Source organism: Pinus tabuliformis, chromosome 2_1 (genome assembly GCF_031772625.1).
Source record: "Pinus tabuliformis cultivar Carrire ecotype Pingquan chromosome 2_1, CPIR1, whole genome shotgun sequence".
NCBI lineage: Eukaryota > Viridiplantae > Streptophyta > Pinopsida > Pinales > Pinaceae > Pinus > Pinus tabuliformis.
The window spans coordinates 978,849,258-978,875,166 of NC_142299.1; the positions used below are offsets into that span (position 1 = coordinate 978,849,258).

Sequence of the window (25,909 nt, forward strand, 5' to 3'; positions counted from 1 at the left end):
AGTACAGGTTGCAGATCTGAGGGTGAAGTTTGATTTGAAGCCAGATCTAGGCCCTGGAGGGTAAGATCTGGCTTCAAAATCATATTTGCAGGAATATTATCCAGCCTTTTGCAGTCCAAGGGTTTTAAATTTTTTTAATCTGGAAACGATTTTATAGGGGTTTCATTAATAAATCTGAAGCAGAACATATCAACTTAATCAAAAATTTCTGGGTTTTATTGGGCCACCATTTTCCATTTTGTCTGTTGCCTGGGGTTTTTGTTTTGCATTTTTGCTGCAAAGATTTCGAATTTTTTTCACTGCCTACTTTTTTTTCCTTATCTCTATCTCAAACGCTGCTTGATCTGCTGCCTTCCTGCGTTTTTCTCTTCTGCTGTCTGCCGTCCTCACACCCCTTCCTTGATCCTACAAAACCCTCCTCCCTCTTGCTGTGGTTCTAAACCTGCGTTTTCCTCCTTTTGAAACCTGCCAAGCCATTACTACAGCTCTGCGTCCCTCAAACCCTGCAAAAAATTGCTGCCTTTCTTTGTTGCCCTTTGCCTGCCTTCATTTCTCTGATCCATAGATCCTTCTCTTGCCGCGGCTCTGCTTCGTGCTCTCCCCTCACAACCTCCCTCCCGTCAGCTTCCCATCTGCGTCCATTCCATCGACCTGCAACAGATCTGCACCTCATAACTCTTCATTCCTTCCTCCCTCCGCGCGTTCTTCTGAATGCCTAAACCTGCATAACCCTCATCGCTCCACTATCGAGCTCCTTTGTCATTGCCTCTTCAAACCTCCTTGCTACCATCGCTCCTCGTTACTGTCCGTTGCCATCGAGCTCTTTCATGCTGCCGCCAAACTTGCAAAATGATAAAAGTGGACTTGCCTTTGTTTTTTCTTGTTTTAATTTGTTTTGACTCCATTTAGTTTAGGTTTCTTTTAGATAGTTCGATTTTTTTTATGAGCTTTCATTTTTGTTTTTATTTGTTTTGATTTTCTTTATTTAAAAGAAATCTAGAAAAATGGAAAAGATTTTGATTCTTTTTTATTTTTGACCTTGACCCTTTTTGTATTTTAAATTTCATTTTAATTTGTTTTGATTTGGATTTGGATTTCTATTTTTTATTATTATTGAAAATAAAAGATATAAATCCAAAACCCTAAAAACCCAAAAATAAAACTAAAAAATAAAAAATGACTTCATTTCCATTTTTATTTTTCATGTGACTTTGAGACTTTCTAAAAAAATTTAAATCAAAAGTATTTTTTCGCATTTAAAGGTGTTTTTTTTTTTTTTTTTTTTTTTTTTTTTTTTTTTTTTTTTTTTTTTTTCTATATGGCCTTTGGCTCATTTGAAAAATTTGAAAGTTATTAAATCCTTTTGATTTGCTTTGGTCACATTAAAAAAAATTCTTGATTAATCATTTACCACATTAGTCTTGCTTCATAAAACTTAGCACATCAAATTTTTTTCCTAAGGATTAGTTAAATTGTTAATCTAGAGTTCCTTCTTGGTGTTCTTTTCGTGTGTTAAGGGTAAAATCTAAATGAGAACTTTTGTGGTATTAAGCATTTTAACTTCTCCATAGTCAAACATACTTAAAATTTTTTGTATCTAAGATTGACTATAGAAAAGTGGTAAGTTTTCCTAGATTTGGGTCACTAAGCACAAATCTTTTTAATTCTAGGATTGTGAATTGATTAGTATTTAAATTTCATAAAGTATTTGGATCTCTAGAAATTTAATTGTTAGAATATTTTGCATCTATTGAAATTGATCGTCATTGCTTGAATTATTTGATGTTCGTTACATGCCAGATATTTTGAGAATATTTTCAAGTAATTGTTAAAGTACTCTGTCGTGGAATTGTAATAAATTGCATATCTTTGTTTCCTAAGTTGAGTATTTTTTGAGCATCTGTTGACATTTATTTCAAGGAAGTTTTTGTTCTTTTTGAGCTATAATTGTATCAAAAAGATTTGAAATAATCTTATGGTTTAATTGTAATATTTTTAGGAGTTTATTTCTAAGTCTTCATCCAATAAATCGAACATTTTATTTTGGTGATTAAGGGCTTTTGCGACAATAGTGTTTCTAATCCTCGGGTCTAACTTCTTCTCATCATCTAGTGCATTTTCATATAAGTTAGCTTTGCATAAATAAAATTTACTTCCAAGCATAATCTTGGTCGATAGAGAGATAGGCATCCATCTGTTGAAGTTTCTAAATTTATTTAGTTAAAAACCCTTCATGCACTTTATTTGATTTATTCCTACCTACTTGTTATCTTTCTTAACAAGTTATTTACAATGTAAATACTGAAAATAAACACTAGTGCATGCTCAACCTAAGTCACAGGGTTCGGCGAACCTGAACCTTCAGGTTCGAAATTCGCCGAACCTGTAGAAAAAAAATGAGGTTCGTTCAGGTTCGGCGAACCTGAAAGCCGAACCCGAACCCGAACTCGAACCTAATCGAACCTGTCGAATTCGAACCCGAACTTAATCGAACCTGGCGAATTCGAACCCGAACCTGAAACCGAACCTCATCGAACCTGGCGAATTTAAACGAACCCGAACGAACTGGAACGAATCGGTGGTTTTCTGGACGGTTTTCGTGGGCGGTTTTCGTGGAAAACAGTGGGCCGCATACCTGTTCTTCCAATTTCGCGCCAAATATCACTTTATAAACAGTCGAGCCCTTTGTGTTTTGGCACACACTGTCGGGTTGAACTTGAAAGTTCATTGCTGAATTGCTGAAGCGCCTGAGCGTTTGTTTGTAGAGTGGTCACTGTAGTGAGTCTCTGTCTGAGTCTGTAGTGGTCACTGGTCAGTGGTGAGTCGTGAGTCGGTGACTGTGAGTCGGTTAGAAACTTAGACGACGTCGGACCGTGGACGACGTTTGAAGTTGTGCTGCACGCAGAGTCCAGGCCTGAGGCCATCGAGATTCGACCGTCGACGCTGCACCGGCACGGCACCAGTTTGAAGTTGAACTTCGCAATTGCACCGCCAGCCTCCAGCCTCCAGGTTCGGTGACAGTTCTATCGTTATATCACTTATATCACTTATCAGTTCTATCGTGACAGTTCTAGTCTGCTATAGTTATTTCTTATGGTTATCCAATATTTTATAGGGCAACAACATTCATGACGACATCTAACTAAAGTGGGTTGTATGCGATGTCCATGGTGGCAACGAACTGGCTGTTACGGTGGGAACGAATCCCGTTAGAAATAGATATCATGACTCTTCCCCTTTGAATGGATTCCGATGGCCAATAGCTCCCATAAGTCTCTTTTAAATGCCAACCAAGAATTTTTTTGGCACTGTACAAGTTACAACAACAGATATAACTAAAAAAAATGCCAAGGCTGTTGTTGATTTTCCAGTTAAATATGATATGCTCCTTTTGTGATAGGAATGCCAGAACCCTGCCAATACACAAAATGCCATGCTGGTCCCTTTAACATAAATAGAAAGGTTGTCTTAGCATCACAAGGAATCCTCCCAAGAGCATAACCTTTAGTTGAAATGGTGGAAGTTACAGGAATCACCTCACAATGAATTATCCTTGGAAATCTTGTAGATGGAATTGATAGGAGTGTAGCAGTCTGCACATAAAAATTCAAAGAGGAACCCCATGGTAGTGACAATAGACTGTATCTGTAGATTTTTTTTTAATAATGCAAGCTTTAAGCTCACTACGTGGAATGGTCTTTGAAGTGGGCATACATTTAGGAGTTTGATATAGGAGAGCTATAGCTTGAATTTCATTCTGCTTGTTTTTAAACTCATTGTTTACAAATTACAAGCTTTTAGTTAAGCCTCTTCCAATAATGTGTTTTGAGAGAAAAATTGGTTCCATTAGAGAGGGTTGATGAATAAGCATCTCTGCTATGGCCAACAGAGTAAAATATATATAATATTTATAACTTTATAACTGAGACTGGTATCGGGTGATCAATTTTACTGTATTAATCTAATCTAGCTTTTTCAGATAAAAAATGATCTGAAATTGTTTAGACACATTGTGCGTTAAGTGGTGATTGATTCCTATGTCCTGTATACAAAATGTTTTTAATGAAGTTTGGCAAATAAGCAGCTGTATCCGGTTAGAGGGGGCAAATAACCCAAGTTAACCATGACTGGTATCTGGATATTAGTTTTGTTAGAGAGAACCCATTACTCTTAGGCTAGTGTGTGTAAGTGCAGTACCAATAGCAAACTTTTCACTGTGATGAAAGAGAGAGGGCTTCCTTTTGCTTCTGCTTTTTATCAGCAAAAGAAGTCTCATGCTAGGTACTTATGAATCATGATGCTACCTCTAACTTGTAAGCTGGCTGTAATATACTGCTTGGTGTGTCTCTGTATATTTTTTGGTAACTGTGCAATAAATGCACAAAAACAAGGAGTAACCAATACCATATGATTTTCTCTCACTGTATTTCTAAAGCTGGCTTGGATAATAGTTAGTGTCTATACAACCAAACACCGAAAATAGTAGAAGGAAAAAACAAGTAGGCCTTGCCTCTAGGGACTACATAGTTCAGTGATAGAAAGAGATTGCATTTTGGTATCCATTGAAAAAACAAAGGATTTTGGATAAAAGAAAGCTAGGTCTAGTTTTTCGGTTAAACACGATTCATAATTTTTTATTTAGAATTGAACCTAGTTTGCATTTTTCCATTTTAAAGCCACATTTTAACGAGACAGAAGCTAGATTTTCACTATTACATTTTTATCATTAATTTGGCAGATCTATTACATATCTCACTTCTTTCAGCAGATTAAGCTTCTTTTGGACAGAAATTTGACAGATATGAGTCATATGACCATGATTCAGTGTTTCCATGATTCCATCTGTAATTTGACTGAAAACATACTAAACTTAATGAGAAGGCACCTAAATGCAATCCATAATTGGATCTGGTTCCTTCAACAGAGACCTAGAGTTATCTTCTAGAGTTGATTTACTGTTTGGAGTCATAGAGTCATATGATAATGATGCTATGCTCTGCCTCTAGCCTGAAGTTATGGTTTCCGTAGCAAGATTATGAGATCATAATTTAATGAATTAATATGATGTAATATGCTGTTGCCCTCCATTTTGTTTAATGAACTTCAGACAATCAACTTGTACAGCTGCTATACCATTTGGCATTTAGTAACATCTTTGAGAATAAATTACACAAATGATATTATGTTTAAAACAACAGGACTACTGGATTATAAGTTATAACTTGCTAGAGCACATCCGATGCTACCACAAATCAACACCATCCATCTTTGCTTGAGAAACATGCTTTTAATAGTACTTAAAACGGTGACCTTGCAGTCATCAAAGCCATAGCTCTCTACAGTGCCAAAGGCACCGGGATATGTTAGATTATCAGGAGAGGTATCGTTAATCACGCCTTAATGTGCTTCACCTTATCTTCTCTCTGCCAATTACTACAAAATCAGGCTAAACACAGAAAGAATCGAAGGATTCACATTTAAATAGCCATTTAACTAAAATTAACCAAGATTCTTTCATCTCACATTAGCTTTAGGATCTGCATTTCATAAAAGATAGTCATTCATTTAAGCAACAATTTCTAATCAATTACTTGGTCTTAATTTCCTTAGCAAGATCATTGACTCCATAAGGCATTGGTATCAATCATCTAAAATATAATCCATTCCTATAAGTCTTGCTAAATCTTAATCAAGTACTTGGTCGCTTCATTGTGTCTCTCAAACTAGTTGGTTCCCAACTAGTTCTTCTTCATTCCATTTTTCTTTAGGGTCTACCCCCCTTAGCCTGCTGTAAGGAGACAACTTAAACGGAGAGATTGGGGATCAAGGTGACAGCCCCCGATCTGAGCCGTTGTCGTGGTGCGTAGACCTTCTGTGCGACAATAGGTTTCAAGAGCAATAAGTTTCTCTAGTTAAAAGAATTCTTCTTGATGTCTTTAGGATTTATTATAAATGTCAAAGAGTCATGTCATGTGTATAAAAACTTTTTATGAGTTCATGTAAATATGTACAAGTCTTCAAAGTTGTGTAACAACCCTCCAAGACCAAGATCAATGCCTCAAAAACAAACCTACCAAAGTCTGCAAGCAAAAACAAGGAAGAATACTTCATGTCGGCTCCAAATATGAATTAAATACATAAATGAAAGTTATGTCGGCTTGATAAAAGGACACGTCGGTTCATGAATGTATGTCGGCTCAATATAGGAGGCTAACCACTATAAATACTTGTTGACCCTTTCGCCTACACCTACCTACAAGTCAGTGAAGGGGTTGTCACACTAATCTCGACTCTCTCCATTTGAGCTATCTCCTAGGTTAGCTAAGGGGGTTGGTCCCTAATGAAAAGTTAATTTAAAAAGGATTCGAGTTTCTAGGAGAATTGTTAGAGTTAAATAGATTAGCTCTTTAAGATTTATAAGCAAAACATTGATATGAGCAATAACCATCATAAGATAAGCATGAAATACATAAACAACCAGTGTCTTCCAAGTATTTTCTCTTTAAGATATGAAATTGTATTTTGCTTTAAATGAAGTAAAACTCTTTCAAATGGAGAGCCAAAATAACCTTGAAAAGTGAAACACTAAATTGTTAGCACAAGATATTATAAATGCTTTCAAGGTGAATTAGTCTACAAATCAAAGCATGGAAACTATCTTGCTCAAAAAGTTACAAAAATAACTCAAATGTTAGAACAATATGACAACAAAGTATGTTACAAAAATAATCTACAAGAGGCTAGGCCAAAGAGTATGAGCAAGTTCTCCTCTTTGACTAGCCATGACTTAGCTCTTTGAATAAAAATTATTTTTTTCCAAGTTTGATATTTTGATGTAAGAAATAAAAGCTTTAAGAAAATTGAAAGAATCCCTGCAAGACACAAATAAGATATAGATGAGACTTTGGAAATCAAAACATGCGGGTTCTCTTTGAATATTTTTCAAGAATGGGTTGATTCCTCCGAGAATTTCCCCTCACGCTTGAAAAGCTTGATCAAATAATGATTCATTTACAAAACTTCACCACAAATCATTAAATCGACATGAAATTAAATAAGTGCAGTGGAAAGAATTCCTAGAGATACATCTATTATCCACTAGAATATTTATTTTCCTAAAGCAAATAATTAATTCTTATGCTAATATGAGATAGCTGCATACTAACATAACTTAGTAGAGTACTCCAAGGACAGATTTGCATGTGAGGTTTTGGATGAGCAAGTGGCGGATGACAGGTACAAGGTGGTCGATGAGATCATCTACTACAGGGACCGGATCTTCTTGACTGAGGGGTCTCAGCTCAAGAAGAAGATACTTTAGGCGTCACATGATTCACCATTGGCAGGTCATCAGGGGTTTACCAAAACCTACAGGGCCATTAGAGAGAGGTTCTCATGGAAGGGCCTCAAGGAGGACGTACTCCAGCATGTCCGGGAGTGCGATGTTTGCCAGAGGAACAAGGGGGAGATGAACCATCCTGCAGGATTATTGCAGCCTCTTCCCATTCCGGAGGGGAAATGGGAGAGTATTTCAATGGACTTCATCATAGGGTTGCCCATGGTGCATGGCAAGGATTGTATCTTTGTCGTCATTGATCGACTGACAAAGTACGGACATTTTTTCGCCATATTCGCACACTACACAACAACATAGGTGGTCAAGCTGTTCTTCAGAGAGGTCTTCAGGCTACATGGTCTTCCTAAGACTATCATCACTGATAGGGACAGCCATTTCATGGGCGGGTTTTGGCAGGAGCTTTCCGGTTGGTGGGGACGGAGTTGACTCCAAGCACCAGTTATCACCCACAGATGGACGGGCAGACAGAGATAGTTAACAAGTTGTTGGAGGGCTACTTGCGTAACTATGTCAGTGGGCAGCAGCGAGCATGGCTGAAGTAGTTGCATCTTGGGGAGTACTGCTACAACACTACACATCACATGTTCATCAGTATGTCACCATTCTATGCTTTGTATGGATATCATCCTTTATCTTTTGCTGACGTGATGTTTGGTGCTAGCAAGTCTCCGAGAGCCAAGATTTGGATCTAAGAGAGTCAGGATATTCTCCGAGCTCTCAAGGATAACATGGTTACAGCGTAGAACTAGTAGACGCTGTATGCTGACAAGGGTCGGGTGGAGAGACAGTTTGAGGTAGGAGACTTGGTCTACCTACGATTACAGCCATACTGACAGTCGTCACTGAAGCATAAGGGGGCTGAAAAGCTTAAGCCCCGCTTTTATGAGCCATACAGGGTGATACGCAGGAGTTGGATCTGCCCCAAGGCAGCAAGATTCATAACGTTTTCCACGTATCATGCCTGAAGAAGGCGTTGGGACAGCATGTGACAGTGACAGATGAGCTACCACCCACGGATGATGAGGGGCATTTGGTGTTGCAACTAGAGGCTATTATTGATACCAAGGAGAGGCAGCCACGAAGCAGGACGGTTCGGGAATTCTTGGTGAAGTGGAAGAATTTACCAGATGAGGATGCCACTTGGGAGAGTGAGAAGATCTTGCAGCATGCATCACTTTAGTTGCTTGAGGACAAGCAACATTTTTCCGAGGGAGATTGTAATATTTCTAATTAGCCATGGCTAATTGGAATATTCGATTTTGCTCAATTTTGCCTTCTATAGCTATTTATAAATAAAAGGGTGAGGAGAGGGGGACATACTCACTTCATGAATAAAGACACTCCCTAGTAGCACAATGTTGTAACTTAAAAGGTGAGCTAGGGGGGGCCAAAGAACCACGTAGAGGAGGGGCCCACGTAGACACTTGGAGTGACTGTGCAGATGGTGAGAAACACATGGCAAGAGGGAAGCTATGTTGGAGGAGGTGAGCTTTGGGATTGAGAGAGGCCAACGCTATAAAGGAGAAAGGAGCCTCCTCATTTTGGCATTCAATTATGTGCATTTGAGCTAGTCACTTCGACTTAGAGCACACTGGCTGTTTAGCTAGTTTACAACACTGTTTAGTGCATTGAGTGTCTCCGTTCAGAGATCTCACCCTTAGCCCTGGGGACTTCGAGTGCCTGCTCGGGCAAGGTATTTCCATCAGTATTTTTGTAGTAGTTTCATCAGCATTTTCGCAGGAGGATTGAGCATCTTGGATGATTGCGCAGTCTTGAGAGGGATGACGCAGTTCTTTCTGGCAAGAGTTCTAGATTGAGGTTTTGCAGGGGGATTTGTGTTGGGAGGTTGAGCAGGGGATCAGCCCTTGCATATTGGAGGATTTTGGCTGAGTTTCAGGCAGAGTTGTGGTGGGTTTATTTCAGTGGCAGCGCAGAGCCTTGAGGGATTGCGTGGGTCCTCAAGGGGGCGATTTTCGGGGGTCGGCCATTTCAGAAAAGCTTTCTGGGTTTTTCTGGGTTTCTTGAGTAGAGTCTGATTCCATAGTTTCAGCATTTTCTGAGGAGGGGAACAGCCCCAAATCCTCATTTGATTTCTAGCAGCAACAGCAGCACGACAGTTCTCCAGCAGCTTGGACGCAGTTCAGAGAGAGGCCATTCCTTTGCTATTTTGAGTGTATTTCTTCACTTGCCTTGTGCAAGTAGAGGTGCCATCTTTCTGATCACCTCCTGTACTCATTCTATTACTCAGTATAATAAAATGGCTTAGCATTTCTCTCTGCATTTCTTGAGTATCTATTTACGGTTATATTGTTATATATTGCACCATTGTTATTTTTATCTCTTTGAGCTTCCCGACTACTATACCACTTGTGTGTTTTCTCCTATACTCTTAGATAGAGTCTGGAAAGGGCCAGGTAGCCTCCAGATATCGTCCTCTTTTTAGAGGCGACATATCTGGTAAATGCCTTCCCAGTCCATCTCTAGTTGGAGTTTGCTTGTTTTTGAGGAATATTCCTGATAAGGGATATTACATCATGCCTCACTGTCTTCTCATCATCCCACTCCATCTCTAGGGTCTTCCGATCTGTCGTGACCTTCCCTAGAGTGATGAGCCATTGAACACCCAGTATCATGTTGGTGTCCGGAATATCGACCACGAAAAAGTGGTTAGTCAATGTGTAAGTGCCCATCGTCACGGATAACTCTGGTACATAACGTGCACACACCATGGTCTGATCTCCTGGGACCAAAACTGAAAACCCATCAAAGCTCTCTGCCTGTATACCTCTCCGCTCAACCATCTGTGCATCGATGAAGTTGTGGGTTGCCCCACTGTCAACCAAAACTGATACTCGCTGGCCATGTATTGTCCCCCGTACGCGCAGCGTCAAATACTTGGGAACTCCTCTCAATGATGCAAGGGCTCCTCTGGTAGGTGCAAAAGCTGCACCACCTGCTGCTGGTGGAGGAGGTGGCAAACGATCATGCACGGCATGAATACCTCCTGCCTCCACGTCATCCTCCTCATCCTCTTCCCCGCTGCTCTCGGAGAAGACCTCAATAAAATGTGCTTTGCCAGCAGCACATCTATGTCCCGTTGCCCACAGCTCCTGACAGGTGAAGCACAATTGCTTCTTCTTCAACTCCCTCTTGGCATCATCATCAATCTGTACTCGTCCTGGATTCCCCTTTGGAGGCGGAATCCTCACATCATTCCCCTTAGGCTAGAAAGCCTGTCGCTGGGGGTAAGGTGTCTGGGTCCTAGGTAAGACATCCTGTAAGTCCCGGGTCCTGCTAATAGCATCCTGAAGGGTGGTTGGTCTAGCGCATCTGACTAGACCCCGAAGTGGCTCTGCTAACCCCTCAACATACATGTAAATCCTCTGTGCTGCGAACAAATCTGGCACCATCATTGAAACCCTCAAGAAATCTGAAATGTAGGTCTCTGGGCTCCCAGTCTGTTTGAACCTCGTCAGCTCCACAAAGTGCTGTTCCAGATCCCTCCGGTCAAACCTCTCCATCAATCTCTAGGTGAACTTGGCATATGTCGTCACTTTGGAGTGTTCGAGTGTAACCATCCCATGGAACCACCAATCCTAGGCCTCACCATCCAAATGTAATGTCGCTACCTTGATGGCCTCCTTCTCCGACATCTGGTTAAGCTGGAAGTAAATGTCCAGCTTCTCCACCCAAGACTTTGCTGAACTGTTTGATGAACCATCAAACGTGGGCAAGTGGAATCTACCAGCTGCACGGTGGGTGTCATCATCATGATAATGTCGGTACCCTCTGTGATGGTCACGAGGTCTACTATCCCGCTGGAGCTGAACAAAATCTCTAAATGAGAGAGCCTCCCTAAACTCCTGCCCATAGGCTTGGTATTCTGCATAATAATCGCCCATATGACCGGGCTCTGCCTCCTGCTGGGCTCCAGCCCCCGTGTTTGCTCCTAAGAAAGTGGGCATGGTAGAACGTGTAGGGGCATGTGAGGCCACCTGCTAAGTAGTATCACGCTGCTCTAGCGAATGGTGGGATGCACCCGATCCCTCACCAATCTGGAAAACCCGTGGGCTCTCACGTTGTCTAGCCTCTACTGTCGTGAATCTCTGCCCCATCACCTCAATCTGCCTCGACAGATCCTGTACTAATTTGAGGAGCATGTCCGCAAATATCTTCTCGTCATCATTTGCCATCGGATCCTCCTGCTCTGCATCCACCACAGGCTCTTTCTGTTCAGCGTCCACCATAGGCTCCTCCTGTTTTGCGTCCACCACCGGAACACAGTCTCCCTCTCCGTAAGTGTTCTCCAACCTTCGCTCAGTGTCTCTGTATCTCCTACCTCTGTAACAAATGTAGGGCTTTTCCCCGGTGTCATAGATTGCTAACTCCACAAGCTGAGCCAGATCTATGCTTTGATACCACTGTAATATCCCTTATCAGGAATATTCCTCAAACACAAGCAAACTCCAACCAGAGATGGACTGTGAGGGCATTTACCAGATATGTCGCCTCTTAAAAGAGGACGAGATCTGGAGGCTACCTGGCCCTTCCCAGACTCTGTCTAAGAGTATAGGAGAAAACACACAAGTGGTATAGTAGCCGGGAAGCTCAAAGAGATAAAAATAACAATGGTGCAACATATAACAATATAACCATGAGATATAAGCAAATACTCAAGAAATGCAGAGAGAAATGCTAAGCCATTTTATTATACTGAGTAATAGAATGAGTACAGGAGGTGATCAGAAAGATGGCACCTCTACTTGCACAAGGCAAATGAAGAAGTACACTCAGAATAGCAAAGGAATGGCCTCTCTCTGAACTGCGTCCAAGCTACTGGAGAACTACCGTGCTGTTGCTGCTGAAAATCAAATGAGTATTTGGGGCTGTTCCCCTCTTCAAAAAATGTTGAAACTCTGGAATCAGACTCTACTCAAGAAACCCAGAAAAGCCCAGAAAGCTTTTTTGAAATGGCCGACCCCCGAAAATCGCCCCCTTGAGGACCCACGCTATCCCTCAAGGCTCTGCACTGCCACTAAAATAAACCCACCACAACTCTGCCTGAAACTCAGCCAAAATCCTCCAATATGCAAGGGCTGATCCCTTGCTCAACCTCCAGCACAAATTCCCTTGCAAAACCTCAATCTAGAACTCCTGCCAGAAAGAACTGCGTCATCCCTCCTAAGACTGCGCAGTCATCTAAGAGGCTCAATCCTCCTGCCAAAATGTTGATGAAACTACTGCAAAAATATTGATGGAAATACCTTGCCCGAGAAGGCACTCGATGTCCCCTGGGGCTAAGGGTGAGATCTCCGAACAAAGACACTCAATGCACTAAATAGTGCTGCAGACTAGCTAAACAGCTAGCATGCTCTAAGTCGAAGTGACTAGCTCAAATGCACATAATCGAATGCCAAAATGAGGAGGCTTCTCTCTCCTTTATAGCATTGGCCTCTCTCAATCCCAAGGCTCACCTCCTCCAACATAGCTTTCCTCTTGCCACATGTTTCTCACCATCTACGCAGTCACTCCATGTGTCTACGTGGGCCCCTCCTCTACATGGTTCTTTGGCCCCCCTTGGCTCACCTTTTAAGTTACAACGTTGTGCTACTAGGGAGTGTCTTTATTCATGAAGTGAGTATGTCCCCCTCTCCTCACCTTTTTATTTATAAACAGCTATACAAGGCAAAATTGAGCAAAATCGAATATTCCAATTAGCCATGGTTAATTAGGAATATTAGAGTTTCACTATTGTGAAATGGATTTCTTGTATGTTTTCCCAAAGAGCATCCCTTGCACACACCTTCATGATCCAACTTCATATTAGGAATACCATGAACCAGTTGACTAAGAGTAGGGATGACCTTATGGTGTAGATGACCATACCTCCTATGTCATAGCTCAATGGGACTTATTTCCATATGAACTAGAGCTTGAGGAGGTGGTGTAATGACTCTATAAATAGTTCCTTCACAGACTCCAATAACCCTAGCTTTATCAATGCTAGAGTCTTTTCCTCAAACCAATACTTTTCCATCAACAAAAGTAATTCTTTGTTGAGATGCAGCTTCAATCCATTATCCAACTTCAACGATGTTGATCTGAGGCCTCTAACATCATAGCTTTTGTTGTCACCCAATTCCATTGCATGAGAAGATGGCTCTTTTTATAGTGTATGAAGTTGTTTATTTTATCCTGTCATGTGTCTCGATGCTCCGCTATCAATTATCCATGCATTGTCATCAGTAAGAGAACCTGTAAGAGCAGCCAAGAATCCTTTACTTTTGACCTTGTTGAACAAGTAGTAGATGATCTTCTTGATCCAACTTCTAGCAGTGTTGATACCCATTCTTATGTGTTGATTTGGGGTAGCATTGGATGTGATCTAGCCATGAAAATTGGTGGAGAGGCTAAAGCACATGAGATATCCAAGACCCAGAAATAGTTTTGGAAAATTCCATCCAGATGAGGAGTTATTAAAATAATTAACATTTTTAATGAGTTCCTAAGTCTCAATTTAGGAAAATAAAAATATTAATGGGTATTAATAAAGATAAGGATGAGAAGCTTCTAAAAGATAAGGATCAAGTCTATTTTAATCTTAGCCGTTGATTAAGGACTTAATCTCGGTCATTGATTTATCAACAGGAAAAGTATAAGAGAAGACTTGAGGGTCAGCTGGAGATATACTTACGGAGACCAGTCAGTTCGATTTTTGGAGCGGGGCTTGCTGAGAAATTCGAATTAGTGGTCTGGATTGTAGTGAGAGGCAGTGGGTACATAGTAGAGAGGCAGGGATAGTGTCTGAGGAATAACACAGAGATCAGAAAGGCAGACGTAGAGGCAATTGGATTGCGCAGTAATTGGAGGGCCCACATGGGTGACGCAGAGAGGCCAAGTGTTGACGCAGTGAGGCAGAGTGCTGACGCAGAGGGTCTAGGAGCTGCGCAAAGGCTAGCTAGGCTGATGCTGAGCCTAGGGGAAGCGCCAGAGGATTTTTGTGGTATTACTACCATGTGGTTATCTCTGTTGGGTAAGCCAGTTGGCACCCTAGTTGTACTCAAGAAAGTTGATTAATAAAACCCTCCTCTGCTGCACTGTTTTCCCGCATTGGGTTTTTCCGGGGACAATTGTCCAAAATAACTGTGTCGATGTGTTTGATTCTTGTGCATGTATTTGTTTCTGTATAATGGTGTGATATCTGCAGTAGAATTTATTTTAATATTTACTGAAGGGATTTCGTAAATAACTTATTCGAAAATAAGTAGGTAAAATAAGTCAGTTGCTGCAGTATAGAATTTCTGTTTAGAAATTTTCACATGGTATCAGAGCAAAGAATTAGAGACAGGAAAGGAAAATAAATTATGGGTCAAGATCGTGATGCAGAGGCATCCACGTTAGGAGACTCATGCAGATTTTCAGAAAATTGCACAAGAGATAAAATTTTCGTTTTCTCTATGCTAGCTTCTAGATTGGAAGAAAAAGTTTCTTGCGCAACAATCTCTGCATCATTAGGGGTATGGTATATAGATAGTGGAGCCTCCTGGCATATGACAGGAATCCAGGAATGTTTCTTAGATCATCAGGAGGAAGGAATGAATTTTCAGATCACTGTGGGGAATAAGGCAAAGTTTACTCCAGTAGGGAAGGGGCATATGACAGGAATTCAGGAATGTTTCTCAGATTATCAGGAGGACAGAATGGATTTTCAGATCACCATGGGGAATAAGGCAAAGTGTACTCCAGTAGGGAAGGGTACCATAGTTTTTCAAACAGAAACAGGAGAGCGGTTTCGAGCTACCAATGTGCTGCATGTGCGAGGACTGGGGATGAACTTTCCGTATCACAACTTCAAAGCAAGGGCTATGATGTTTTCTTCATTAAGGAGAAAGTATACATTAAACACCCTAGCTGGAAAAAGAAAGTACATATCAGAATCAGAAGTAACAGGTTGCAGCTAGAATCACTAATAGCATTGATAGGCAATAATGGAGACAAGGATTTGAATGAACTATGGCATAAAAGGATGGGACATTTGCACCATGGGGCTCTGAGAATTCTCAGGAAAACTGTGACAAGAGTTCCAGATCTTAGTACAGAACGAGATGATGTATGCAGAGGATGTGCTCTAGGCAAATATGCCAAAGCAGCGTTTCCTAGAAGTAAAAACAGGGCCAAGAGTGTACTAGGATTGATACACTCAGATATCTGCGGACCGATGTCCACAAAAGATCTTAGTGGTGCCGAATACTTCGTCACCTTCATCAATGACCATTCCAGACTTGGATTTATTTTCTGAAAACCAAGGACGAGGTTTTTTTTCGATTCAAAGAGTTCAAGGCTCTAGTGGAGAATCTGACTGGAAAGAAAATAAAAGTCTTGCGCTCAGACAATGGTGGAGAATATGTCAACAAGGACTTCACTGATCTTTGCGCTAGGGAGGGCATTAGAAGAGAGTGGACAGCTCCTTACAACCCGGAGTAGAATGGAGTAGCAGAAAGAATGAACAAGACTATCGTGGAAGCAGCTAGGGCTATGATGTATGATCAGGATATGCCAAAATTCCCGTGGGAGGAAGCATGCAAGACGATAGTCTATGTCCAGAATAGAACTTTTCATAGGGCATTGGGCAAGATTACTCCAGAGAAAGTCTTCATTGGGAAGACACTTGAAGTTAGGCATTTCAGGATATTTGGGAGTTTAGCATTTTGTCATTTTCTCGAGGAGAGGAGGAAGAAGTTAGATCAAACTACAGAGAAAAGATATCTAGTGGGATATAGCGAGAATGCTAAGGCATATAGAATCTATCTTCCAGGGAGCAAGAAGGTAGTAGTTCGACGAGATGTGAAGTTCATGGAAAATAGGGCCTTCAAAAAATCTCGAGAAATGCCTTCCGAGGAGCAGTGAAAAGATGAGACGTTGGTCAAACCACTTCAACCAGCGGAAGCCAGTACCAATAATTCTCCTTCAGAATAGGAGGAATCACAGGAAGAGGAAGAGCTAACATATGCACCTACTACCAGGGGAAGAACGAGTTGGGAACTTTGACAGATTCTGCGGGATGCAGAAGATTTCATTGGTGCACCCAGGAACAATAAAAGGGAGCGAAGATAGCCAGATAGATATCAGGCCTTAGTAGCTCAGGATGGGGAACCTTCTAGTTTTCAGGAGGCAGCTCAACATCAGGTTTGGATGGATGCGATGGTAGAAGAATACAACTCTATAATGGTGAATGAGTTCTAGGAAGTAGTGCCTAGGCCTCAAGACAGATCAGTGGTAGGTTCGAGATGGATCTACAAGATTAAATACGCTACAAACGACAGTGTGGAAAAATAGAAAGCCAGGTTTGTGGCTAAGGGGTATGCTCAAAAGGTAGGAATAGACTATGAAGAGACCTTTGCCCTAGTAGCCAGGTATACATCTATTAGAACCATGATATCTCTTACAGCATAGATGGGGTGGGAGATTCATCAGATGGATGTCAAAACGAAATTCTTGAACGGAGTGATAGAAGAGGAAGTATACATTGAACAACTAGAAAGCTTTGAGACACATGAAAAGAAATTCCATGTATGCATATTGAAGAAAGCCCTATATGGGCTCAAACAGGCACCTAGAGCATGGTATTGTCGAATTGATGGCTACCTGCAGAAGATGGGGTTTGTCAAGAGTGACGCAGATCCAAATCTCTACTATCTAGTTGTAGAGAATAAGCCTCTAATCCTAGTATTATATGTGGATGATCTCTTCTTGACAGGATCATCCAGGCTAATCGAGGACTGCAAGAAGAATCTAGCCACAGAATTCGACATGAAGGATTTGGGATAGATGCATTATTTTCTAGGGTTGAAAGTTTGGCAGTAGAAGGGGGAGATCTTCCTTGGACAAGGGAGATATGCTACATAAATTCTGAAGAGATTCAAGATGCAGGACTGTAGGCCTAGGGCTACTCCAATGATCACCAACTGGAAGAAAATTGATGCATCAAAAGACAAGGATATTGATCCCACCTTCTACAAGCAGCTCATAGGGTCCTTGATGTATTTGGTCAATACTAGGCCATACATTTGTTACGCTGTCAACACCCTTAGTCAGTTCATGGTGGAACCGAAGGGGGCGCACTAGGTAGCAATCAAACATGTTCTCGGATATATATAGGGAACAGTTGATTATGGACTCTTATACACCAGAAGCAATGATATCAGACTGAGTGGGTTTACTGATGCAGATTGGGAAGGAAGTTCAGTAGATCGGAAAAATACCTCTAGGTATTATTTCAACGTTGGATCAGGGATGACCTCTTGGTGCAGTAGGAAACATAAATCTGTAGCTCTGAGCTTAGCCGAAGAATAATATATGACCGCTAGCATAGCTTCGTGCGAAGCCATATGGCTTAGAAAATTGCTTGCAAACCTATTTAGAAGAAGGATGGAAGCGACTAGGATCATGTGTGATAATCAGAGTTGCATCAAGCTCTCTAAGAATCGATTATTTCATGATCGGCCAAAGTACACTGATATTTGGTGTCACTTTGTCAGAGACTGTGTCCATCGAGGAGTTGTGCAATTGAGATACACTCCTACAGGAAAACAAGTGGCGGACATCCTTACCAAGGCCCTTGGAAGAACCAAGTTCGCTTATTGTAGGGAGAAGATGGGGATGGTAAAGAATCCATTTCAGTAGCAGAAATGGATATATATCAAGTGTTGCAGTGCTATGAGCAACATGATGCAACATTTGAGATAGAGTTGCAGTGTAGATACAGTGTTGGGAAGAAGGACCAGCAACAACATAGATGCAGAGGGAGCTGCAGTACAAATGTAGCAGTGGCAGTGGTAGAGCCATAGGCAATGATACAGGAGGCAGTAGTGTAGAGGATGTTGGGTAGCAAGCCAAGCATCAGCACAGGTACCGATGCAGGATGATTAGGGTGATGTTTAGTGGTGGAGCATTACTAGAGCACATTCCTCGCTAAGAGGGAGTGTTGATTTGGGGTAGCATCGGATGTGATCTAGCCATGAAAATTGGTGGAGAGGCTAAAGAACATGAGATCTCCAAGACCCAGAAATCGTTTTGGAAAATTCCATCCAGATGAGGAGTTATTAAAATAATTAATATTTTTAATGAGTTCCTAAGTCTCAACTTAGGAAAATAAAAATATTAATGGGTATTAATAAATATAAGGATGAAAAGCTTCTAAAAGATAAGGATCAAGTCTATTTTAATCTTAGCCATTGATTAAGGACTTAATCTCGGTCGTTGATTTATAAACAGGAAAAGTGTAAGAGAAGACTTGAGGGTCAGTTGGAGATATACTAACGGAGAGGCAGTGGGTACATAGTAGAGAGGCAGGGATAGTGTCTGAGGACCAGCAAAGAGATCAGAAAGGCAGACCTAGAGCCAATTAGAAAGACGCAGAGGCAGTTGGATTGCGCAATAACTTGAGGGCCTGCTTGGGTGACACAGAGAGGCCAAGTGCTGACGCAGTGAGGCAAAGTGCTAACGCAGAGGGTCTGGGAGCTGCATAAAGGCTAGCTAGGTTGACGCTGAGCCTAGGGGAAGCGCCATAGGATTTTTGTGGTATTACTACCATGTTGTTATCTCTGTTGGGTAAGCCAGTTGGCACCCTATTTGTACTCAAGAAAATTGATTAATAAAACCCTCCTCTACTTCACTGATTTTCTCGCATTGGGTTTTTCTGGGGACAATTGTCCAAAATAACTGTGTTGATGTGTTTGATTCTTGTGCATGTATTTGTTTTTGTATAATGGTGTGATATCTGCAGTAGAATTTATTTTAATATTTACTGACGGAATTTCATAAATAACTTATTGGAAAATAAGTAGATAAAATAAATCAGTTGTTGCAGTAATTGAATTTCTGTTTAGAAATTTTCACATTATGTAGTTCATCGTAGAGGCAGAATCCATGCCAACAAAGTGATATTTGACTCTTCCGGACCTTACCTCTGATACCATGCTAGAAAATCAAAGTAGTTATATTAGGGTTTCATTCTCCTTTCCTGATAGTTACATGTGAGTGTGTTGGCTTCTTTTACTTCTTTATTATCTTATATTTCATCAAGCAATTACCATATTATGTGTATAAGAATATCACAAAACAAGAGTCACAAGATGTAGGCACTATGCTAGGGAAAAACCACCCTCAAGGGAAAACCTAGTCAATAAAATTCTTCCTTTCAATAATATTCTTTGAAACTCTTCACCCTAGACAAAGAGTAGACCTTCCCTCCACACCAAGTCAGCCTCCCAGATCTTCGACCACTTCCAACAACTTCGACTAGGCAGCAGCTTCTGGCAACATCGAAACTTGGAAGACTTTGATATTCCAATCTAGGGCACGAAACAGAGAGAGAGAGGCACCAAAAGTTTGATTTTATTCTTCTCCTTAGACTTCCCCAAACTCACACTTTTTTTGGCTTCCTGGAAACAAACTTCGCACTTCTCCAGCTACTCTTGAGATATTGAACTAGCTTGAGATGTGATGCTCCAAATGACTTCAACTAGCTTTTATTTATAGGCTTCTCGTGGGTCGAATTAGGGTCCTTAGGCTGACTTGGTGTAGAGGATACATAAATCATATTTGACTCAATACTTAACCTTTTTACATGATTCAAAAGCCTAAGAAGGGTCTCTTTGAATGTACAATGACTCTATAAACTCAATATTAATCCTAGGAGTCCACAATGGGGACTTTGACTAATATAATGATGACCCAAGCATGAAACCCATGCTTTAATAAGTCATTGTTACAACAATAAAAATTCTTTTATTTATTCTTTTGATAGGTACATTTCATGATGACTCAAATACATTAAATGAATATCGAACCTAGTTACAATTTCCAACATGGAGAACAAAGTTCCTAGCTCAGCTAATCCCCAAGACAAAAACCCTCGGGTTTACCATTGTGTTGGACGAAAACCCAACACCCTTGAGGAGATTCCATCTAGGGATTTCACAGAGCTTCAGGGACAACAACTAAAGATAATATCTACAACAGATCTAGAGTTGGAGTGAGGATCATTCAAATCCTCAACTGGTGCTTCATTTCTTTTCATTCTCTCTCAGTGATTTTTTTTGTAACAACATATATTATATAAATAAAGTTGAGTTCTAGTGTTTGTTTCATTTCTATCTGTTTGGCATGGTTTCCCATTTCAATCATTCCTGCCATTTTGCAAAAATTTATGTTGTTGAAATTTTTTAGAATTAAAATTAATGGAACATTTTATAATATCTCAGAATCGTTAGAAATTTATCTATTTGGGATATTACACTTTTTGAAACTATTTTCAATAGAGTGCTAGATTATGTTGATATACTAAGTTTGAGGAGCCTATTTGATCCTACACAGTGCTTTTCCTTTCACACTTAGATGTTCCTTTTCCTTCTATACAAACCCTTGGGATTGTTACTTGTATGCCTAATTTTTAAAATTTTCATTTGGAATGGTACTTTTCATATATATTGTCATGGAAAACACCAACTTGACCATATTTAATTTCCCCATTTGAACATGCGTTGTGCTTGTCATTTGAACTATATACTTTGTCCTTTATACTATCTTGTAGACACATTTACAACCTTTATCAATTTTCCCGTTAAGTTAGAGCCTACACACATGATAGAGAATGCGTAAGATGAATTTCACACACTGAATTTAGTTAGTCCATAATACATACTGACATGGATCTAGATTACAAAATTTGTTGCAAATTTGGTTGTTGAGGATAAGGATAGACCTTTGGTGAATAGATCACCCCAAAATAGTCAAATATTATTTAAAAATTGTCCATCTTACCTTATCTTAACCATACTCTTGAATTTAAAAAATAGGAGGCCCATAAAAAAAGGCATTGCCTATCATAACATCTATTATGTAAAAATCACATAGTACTAACATCCAACCATGTTTTCTTATTCAAGCACCACATGCCATGTTTTAATTCGTTACATTGTGGTACATACTTGGATCTTACCATTGCACTATGGCCCAACATGCTGTATACTAGTTTAAATTGTTATATGCATTTATTCTTGTGTTATTTTGTATTTCCACTTTTACATTGAATTCATCTACATGATGCTTGCAAGCTTGTTTTTATTTTGATTAGTCTCATATTGTTATCTGATGTTATAGTCAAACTCTATTTTATCTGATAGGACAATTGATTGATATTAAAAATAATAGGAGGAATTGTCGGGAAAAATCTATGTTCCATCCATGAGGTGTGTAAACGAGGTTATAGGCATAACCACTGAAGAAATTGTAGCGAAAGCAAGGAAGAGTCTTACTTAAAATGATTCACCAGGTAAATTTAATCTTCATGCATAGTTTCTTAAGTAATATTTCTGCCAAAGTGCCAAAAATGGAAAACTATTATGTTGAATTCTAAATGCAGCGTCTTGTTAAATTCTTAAATTTTTGAAAGATGTTTACTTTTATTTGAAACAATATTTTGGAATTTTTCTTATGATAGAATCGTCGTCTAAACATTTATTTTCTATCAACAAGGACTAGTCACTTAGGTAGTATCATATCTTCTAGGTTTTAATTGCAACATCAAAGTTATGTTTTACTCCTAGGCTAGCTTTTTACAATCCTATATTTGAAGTCGAATTGTTTGGTTGTGTTCTCCAGGTTCATTCATTTTGTGAGAGATGAGTTTGGATTCCCCTGTTTCCTTTTCATTTCTTTATATATTATCCACTACAAAGACATGATAGAAAAAGGAGGAATTTCAAATGGAAGAAACCAATTGTATACATGGATTCTTATTACATTTATATTCCTCGAATTGTGACATAGCTAAATGCTATAGTAGTTGTGCATACTAGATGAAAGTAATATACTTCAATATCCACATAGGACATGTTTTTTTAAATGAAACTTATTTTGCTGCAAATCAATACCACATTTACAACTAATAGACATCAGAGTTAGATGAATATTTTCTTTCTATGAAATTTGGGAAGGTTAACATATTTTATTGCGCCCCAACATGTGAAAAATCTACACCCTTATTGAGCACATCAATTTGAATTTGACATGCAGTGACAAATCCTTTTCCAATACTCTCAATTCCCTCAATTATAAATAGGAGCCTTTTTCTTGAAAAATTGTTGTACGCAATTTTTTTTCCAAAGGAAAGCGATAGTATACAATCACATCATATGCCATAATTACTTTCATCAAACTTGATCATGTAAGCAAAATATGACACGTATTAGTCCCATTGACAAATTTTGGTACTTGTAGAATTTGTGGCATTTTGTTTTTTCTTGAGATTTGAATTCCTACATAGTAACTATGGATGCTTAAAATAGTTAATCAAGTGTAGGCATAGGCTTATAAGTTTCCTTTTAAATAGATGTTTTCCTCATTTTATGAATTTGTACATAAGCTAGTATAGTGTTAAACATATTTCTCTAGGTATGCATCATTACTAATATTTTTAAAATAGTTAATCAAATGTGACCTAGACTCATAGATTTCTTTTTAAATGGATGCTTTCCTCATTTGTATGAATTTTTGTACATATGTTAGTCCAATGTTAAACAAATTTCTTTAGGTATTTTTTTACCCCTTGAAAGTGCACGGTTCATTTCACATTTTCATGGGCCCTTCTTCTCTCACTAGCTCAATAGATACTCAATGTTTAGTAGTAGTCACATGTTGCAAGAAGAGATTTAAGAGGTATCGATGGATCATTTTTTGGAGTTATTTCACGATGAGGCTCCACTTGGGTGCACATGACATAGATTTGGAGGCATAATTACATGGATTGCACTAACTTTTGTTGCATCATTGATTAAGATTCTTATTCCTCGATTGAACCCAAGGCCTAGGACCACAAGGATGGATAATGTGATAAAGAACATAACATTAGTAGATGAGCGTCCTACTTGGGAGGGTTCTACATGGCACTAAGCCACACTTGGTGTTGATTAAAGAACCGTCTAAGGTCAAACACCTTCCTCAAGGAGGTGGTTAGGACATGTGAAAGGAAAGAAGGGGTGAGAAATAATCATAATGGATAAGCTTCCACATATGTGGAGGTGTGTTTCCCTTTTGAGGAGAATGTTTTGGGGTAAAGTTCCATTTTCACATATTTGGAAGCATATTTCACCATTTAATATATTTTGGGGTAAGGAAACACAATTGGAGGCCTTTTCTACATATTTGACGCTATGTTTTAGCTTTGAGGATGGCTTCAACGTGATAACACTTTGTTTGATGCATTTTCTATGTGTTTGGATGAAAGATGTTTTCATGTGGAGATGCCTTCTCACATTGTTGACATAGTAAATCCCTCAAATGAATAATAAATGCATGATTTAAAAGGATCTTCTGAAATATAAAGATGGCAAGTGACACCATGGACTCATTGTATTCTCATAGGGAGGCATGGAGTTGACTTTGGCATTCCTGCATTGTGACAATGTTCATGTAGAGGGAGTGGACCCAATGGAGCACATGGCTTGGGGGGGGGCGCATTGGGTGAAATTTCTACTGCCCAGAAGGTGTTATTAACCTAGTTACTATTCTGATTACTTATACATATAAAAATTAATTTATCAACTAAAACTAATGAATAAAGACATGAACAACATCATTCACCGAGTAATATTTGCAGCAGAATACATGAGAAACCAATCAAACAAATAACACATTTTTGGACAAGCGTCACTAGAAAAACCCCAATGTGAGGAAAACCAGTTTTCAATCTAAGGGTTTTATTATTAATCTTCAACAAATCTACTATTGAGAAATTACATAAAGAACTTGTCTCACTCTGGCAAAGCTTTGGAAAATTTATCTTCATCATTGTTGATCAAATCGAACAAGGAAAACCCCACGGATTCCCTTCTGCAAATCACACAGCCTCCATAGCACTTGCATGGCCTCCCCAACAATTCACATTGCCTCATAGCAAACTTGCATGACCTATGGAAAACTCACACTGCCTCTAGCAACTCCCACTAGCAATTTTGACAATTCACACTACCTCCAGAAAACTTGCACTGCCCTTTGGAAATAATCTCGACCTCCTCTGAAAAAATAATTTGGCCAGTAGAATCTTCCCTCTGAAACTCAGAACTCGGAGATCTCTCGGATGAAGAATAAACCCTACAAAATTCTTCCTCAATCACTGTTGCTGAAACCCTCCTGGTGTCTCACTAAAAACTCACCCAACTCAATGTTTAATCTATCTCTAATGTTTCCCATTTATATCCCTTTATAATTTCCCATTCACAAATGAATGGCTAAGATTAGAAGTTATCTTGTCCCAATCGATGGCTAAGATCATCTTAGAAACTTTCAAGAAGCTTCTAGAGGTGAATCGATCTTATCTCAACTAATGTCAATTAATTAACCACTTTCCCTAAGTTTTAACTTAGGAAATATTTAAAAATCACTAATTGACTTAATTAAGACATTTTCCCTAAGTGAAACTTAGGAAAAATTACATGGGCTTGGAGATAATTAATTCCTCTATGTTCCTAGCCTTAGTGACACTCTCAAGGCTAGAATACATGTCTAAGCTACAATATTTAACACTCCCTCTTAGCGAGGAAGGTGTTCTCCACAACACCCAACTTGTCCCTAAAAAAAAAACTTTCTTTTGTTCAAGGACTTCGTCAGAATGGTTGCACCTGTTGATCTGTAGCACATACTGTAGTTGAACTTATCCACGCTCTACACAATCCCTGATGAAATGGTATTGTATGTCGATATGTTTTGACCGACCATGAAATACTAGATTTTTAGATAGCTTGATGCAACTCTAATTATCACAATGAATGATGGTCGACTCTATCCTCTGACCAAACAGTGCCACTAGAAACTTCCGAAGACATATGGTCTCACATGTCGCTTGCTTGCTACCATGTACTCTGCTTTTACAGAGCTTAATGCAACAAACTTCTGCTTCCTACTATACCAAGAGACAACCCCTAATCCCATGCCGATGAAACACCCTAAAGTGCTTCTCAAGTCTGCTACATTACCTACCCTGTCTGCATTAGTGTATCGAATCAACCTAACACCATCACCTTGAGTATATTTCAACCTATGCTAAATAATACCTAGTAGATATCGTAGCACATGCTTTGTTGTTATCCAATGCACTCTCTTTGGTTACACCATGAACTAACTAAGAGTGTTGATTGCAAAGAAAATTTCCAGCCTTGTGTTGACCAAATACATGAGAGAGCCAATAAGCTATCTATATAAGGTGGGGTCCATTGCCTCCTGCTTTTATCCATCAATATTCCTCTAATTTGTTACAATAGATGTAGACATGGGTCTACAGTCCAACATCCTGAATTTTTTTAAGATCTCCAAAGTATATCTCCTTTGACCAAGATTTCCCCATTTCTCTGCCACACCTTGAGTCCTAGAAAATACTGCATCGACCCCAATGTTGAAATTTCTAAGTCTATCCTTTAGAAATTTAATCTGTATTCTTCTGGTTTATTTCTTCTACTTGTTAATTACGAACAAGTTATTTAAAACATATAAATA

At 39.5% G+C, this 25,909-nt stretch overlaps 1 protein-coding gene across 2 annotated transcripts in view; it reads left to right on the forward strand.

The window, feature by feature from the left end:
* Positions 1-25,909, forward strand: part of LOC149203911 (uncharacterized) — a 392,823-nt gene that overhangs the window by 256,242 nt on the left and 110,672 nt on the right. The window contains exons 15-16 of one of the 2 annotated variants that reach the window (XM_089403608.1): positions 21,572-21,692; positions 22,022-22,071. In XM_089403608.1, coding sequence (XP_089259734.1) covers positions 21,572-21,679 — 108 coding nt within the window. In that variant the 3' untranslated portion in view covers positions 21,680-21,692; positions 22,022-22,071. Of the gene's footprint in view, positions 1-21,571; positions 21,693-22,021; positions 22,072-25,909 lie in introns of those variants that run through there. The other variant, XM_089403607.1, reaches the window with a different exon arrangement.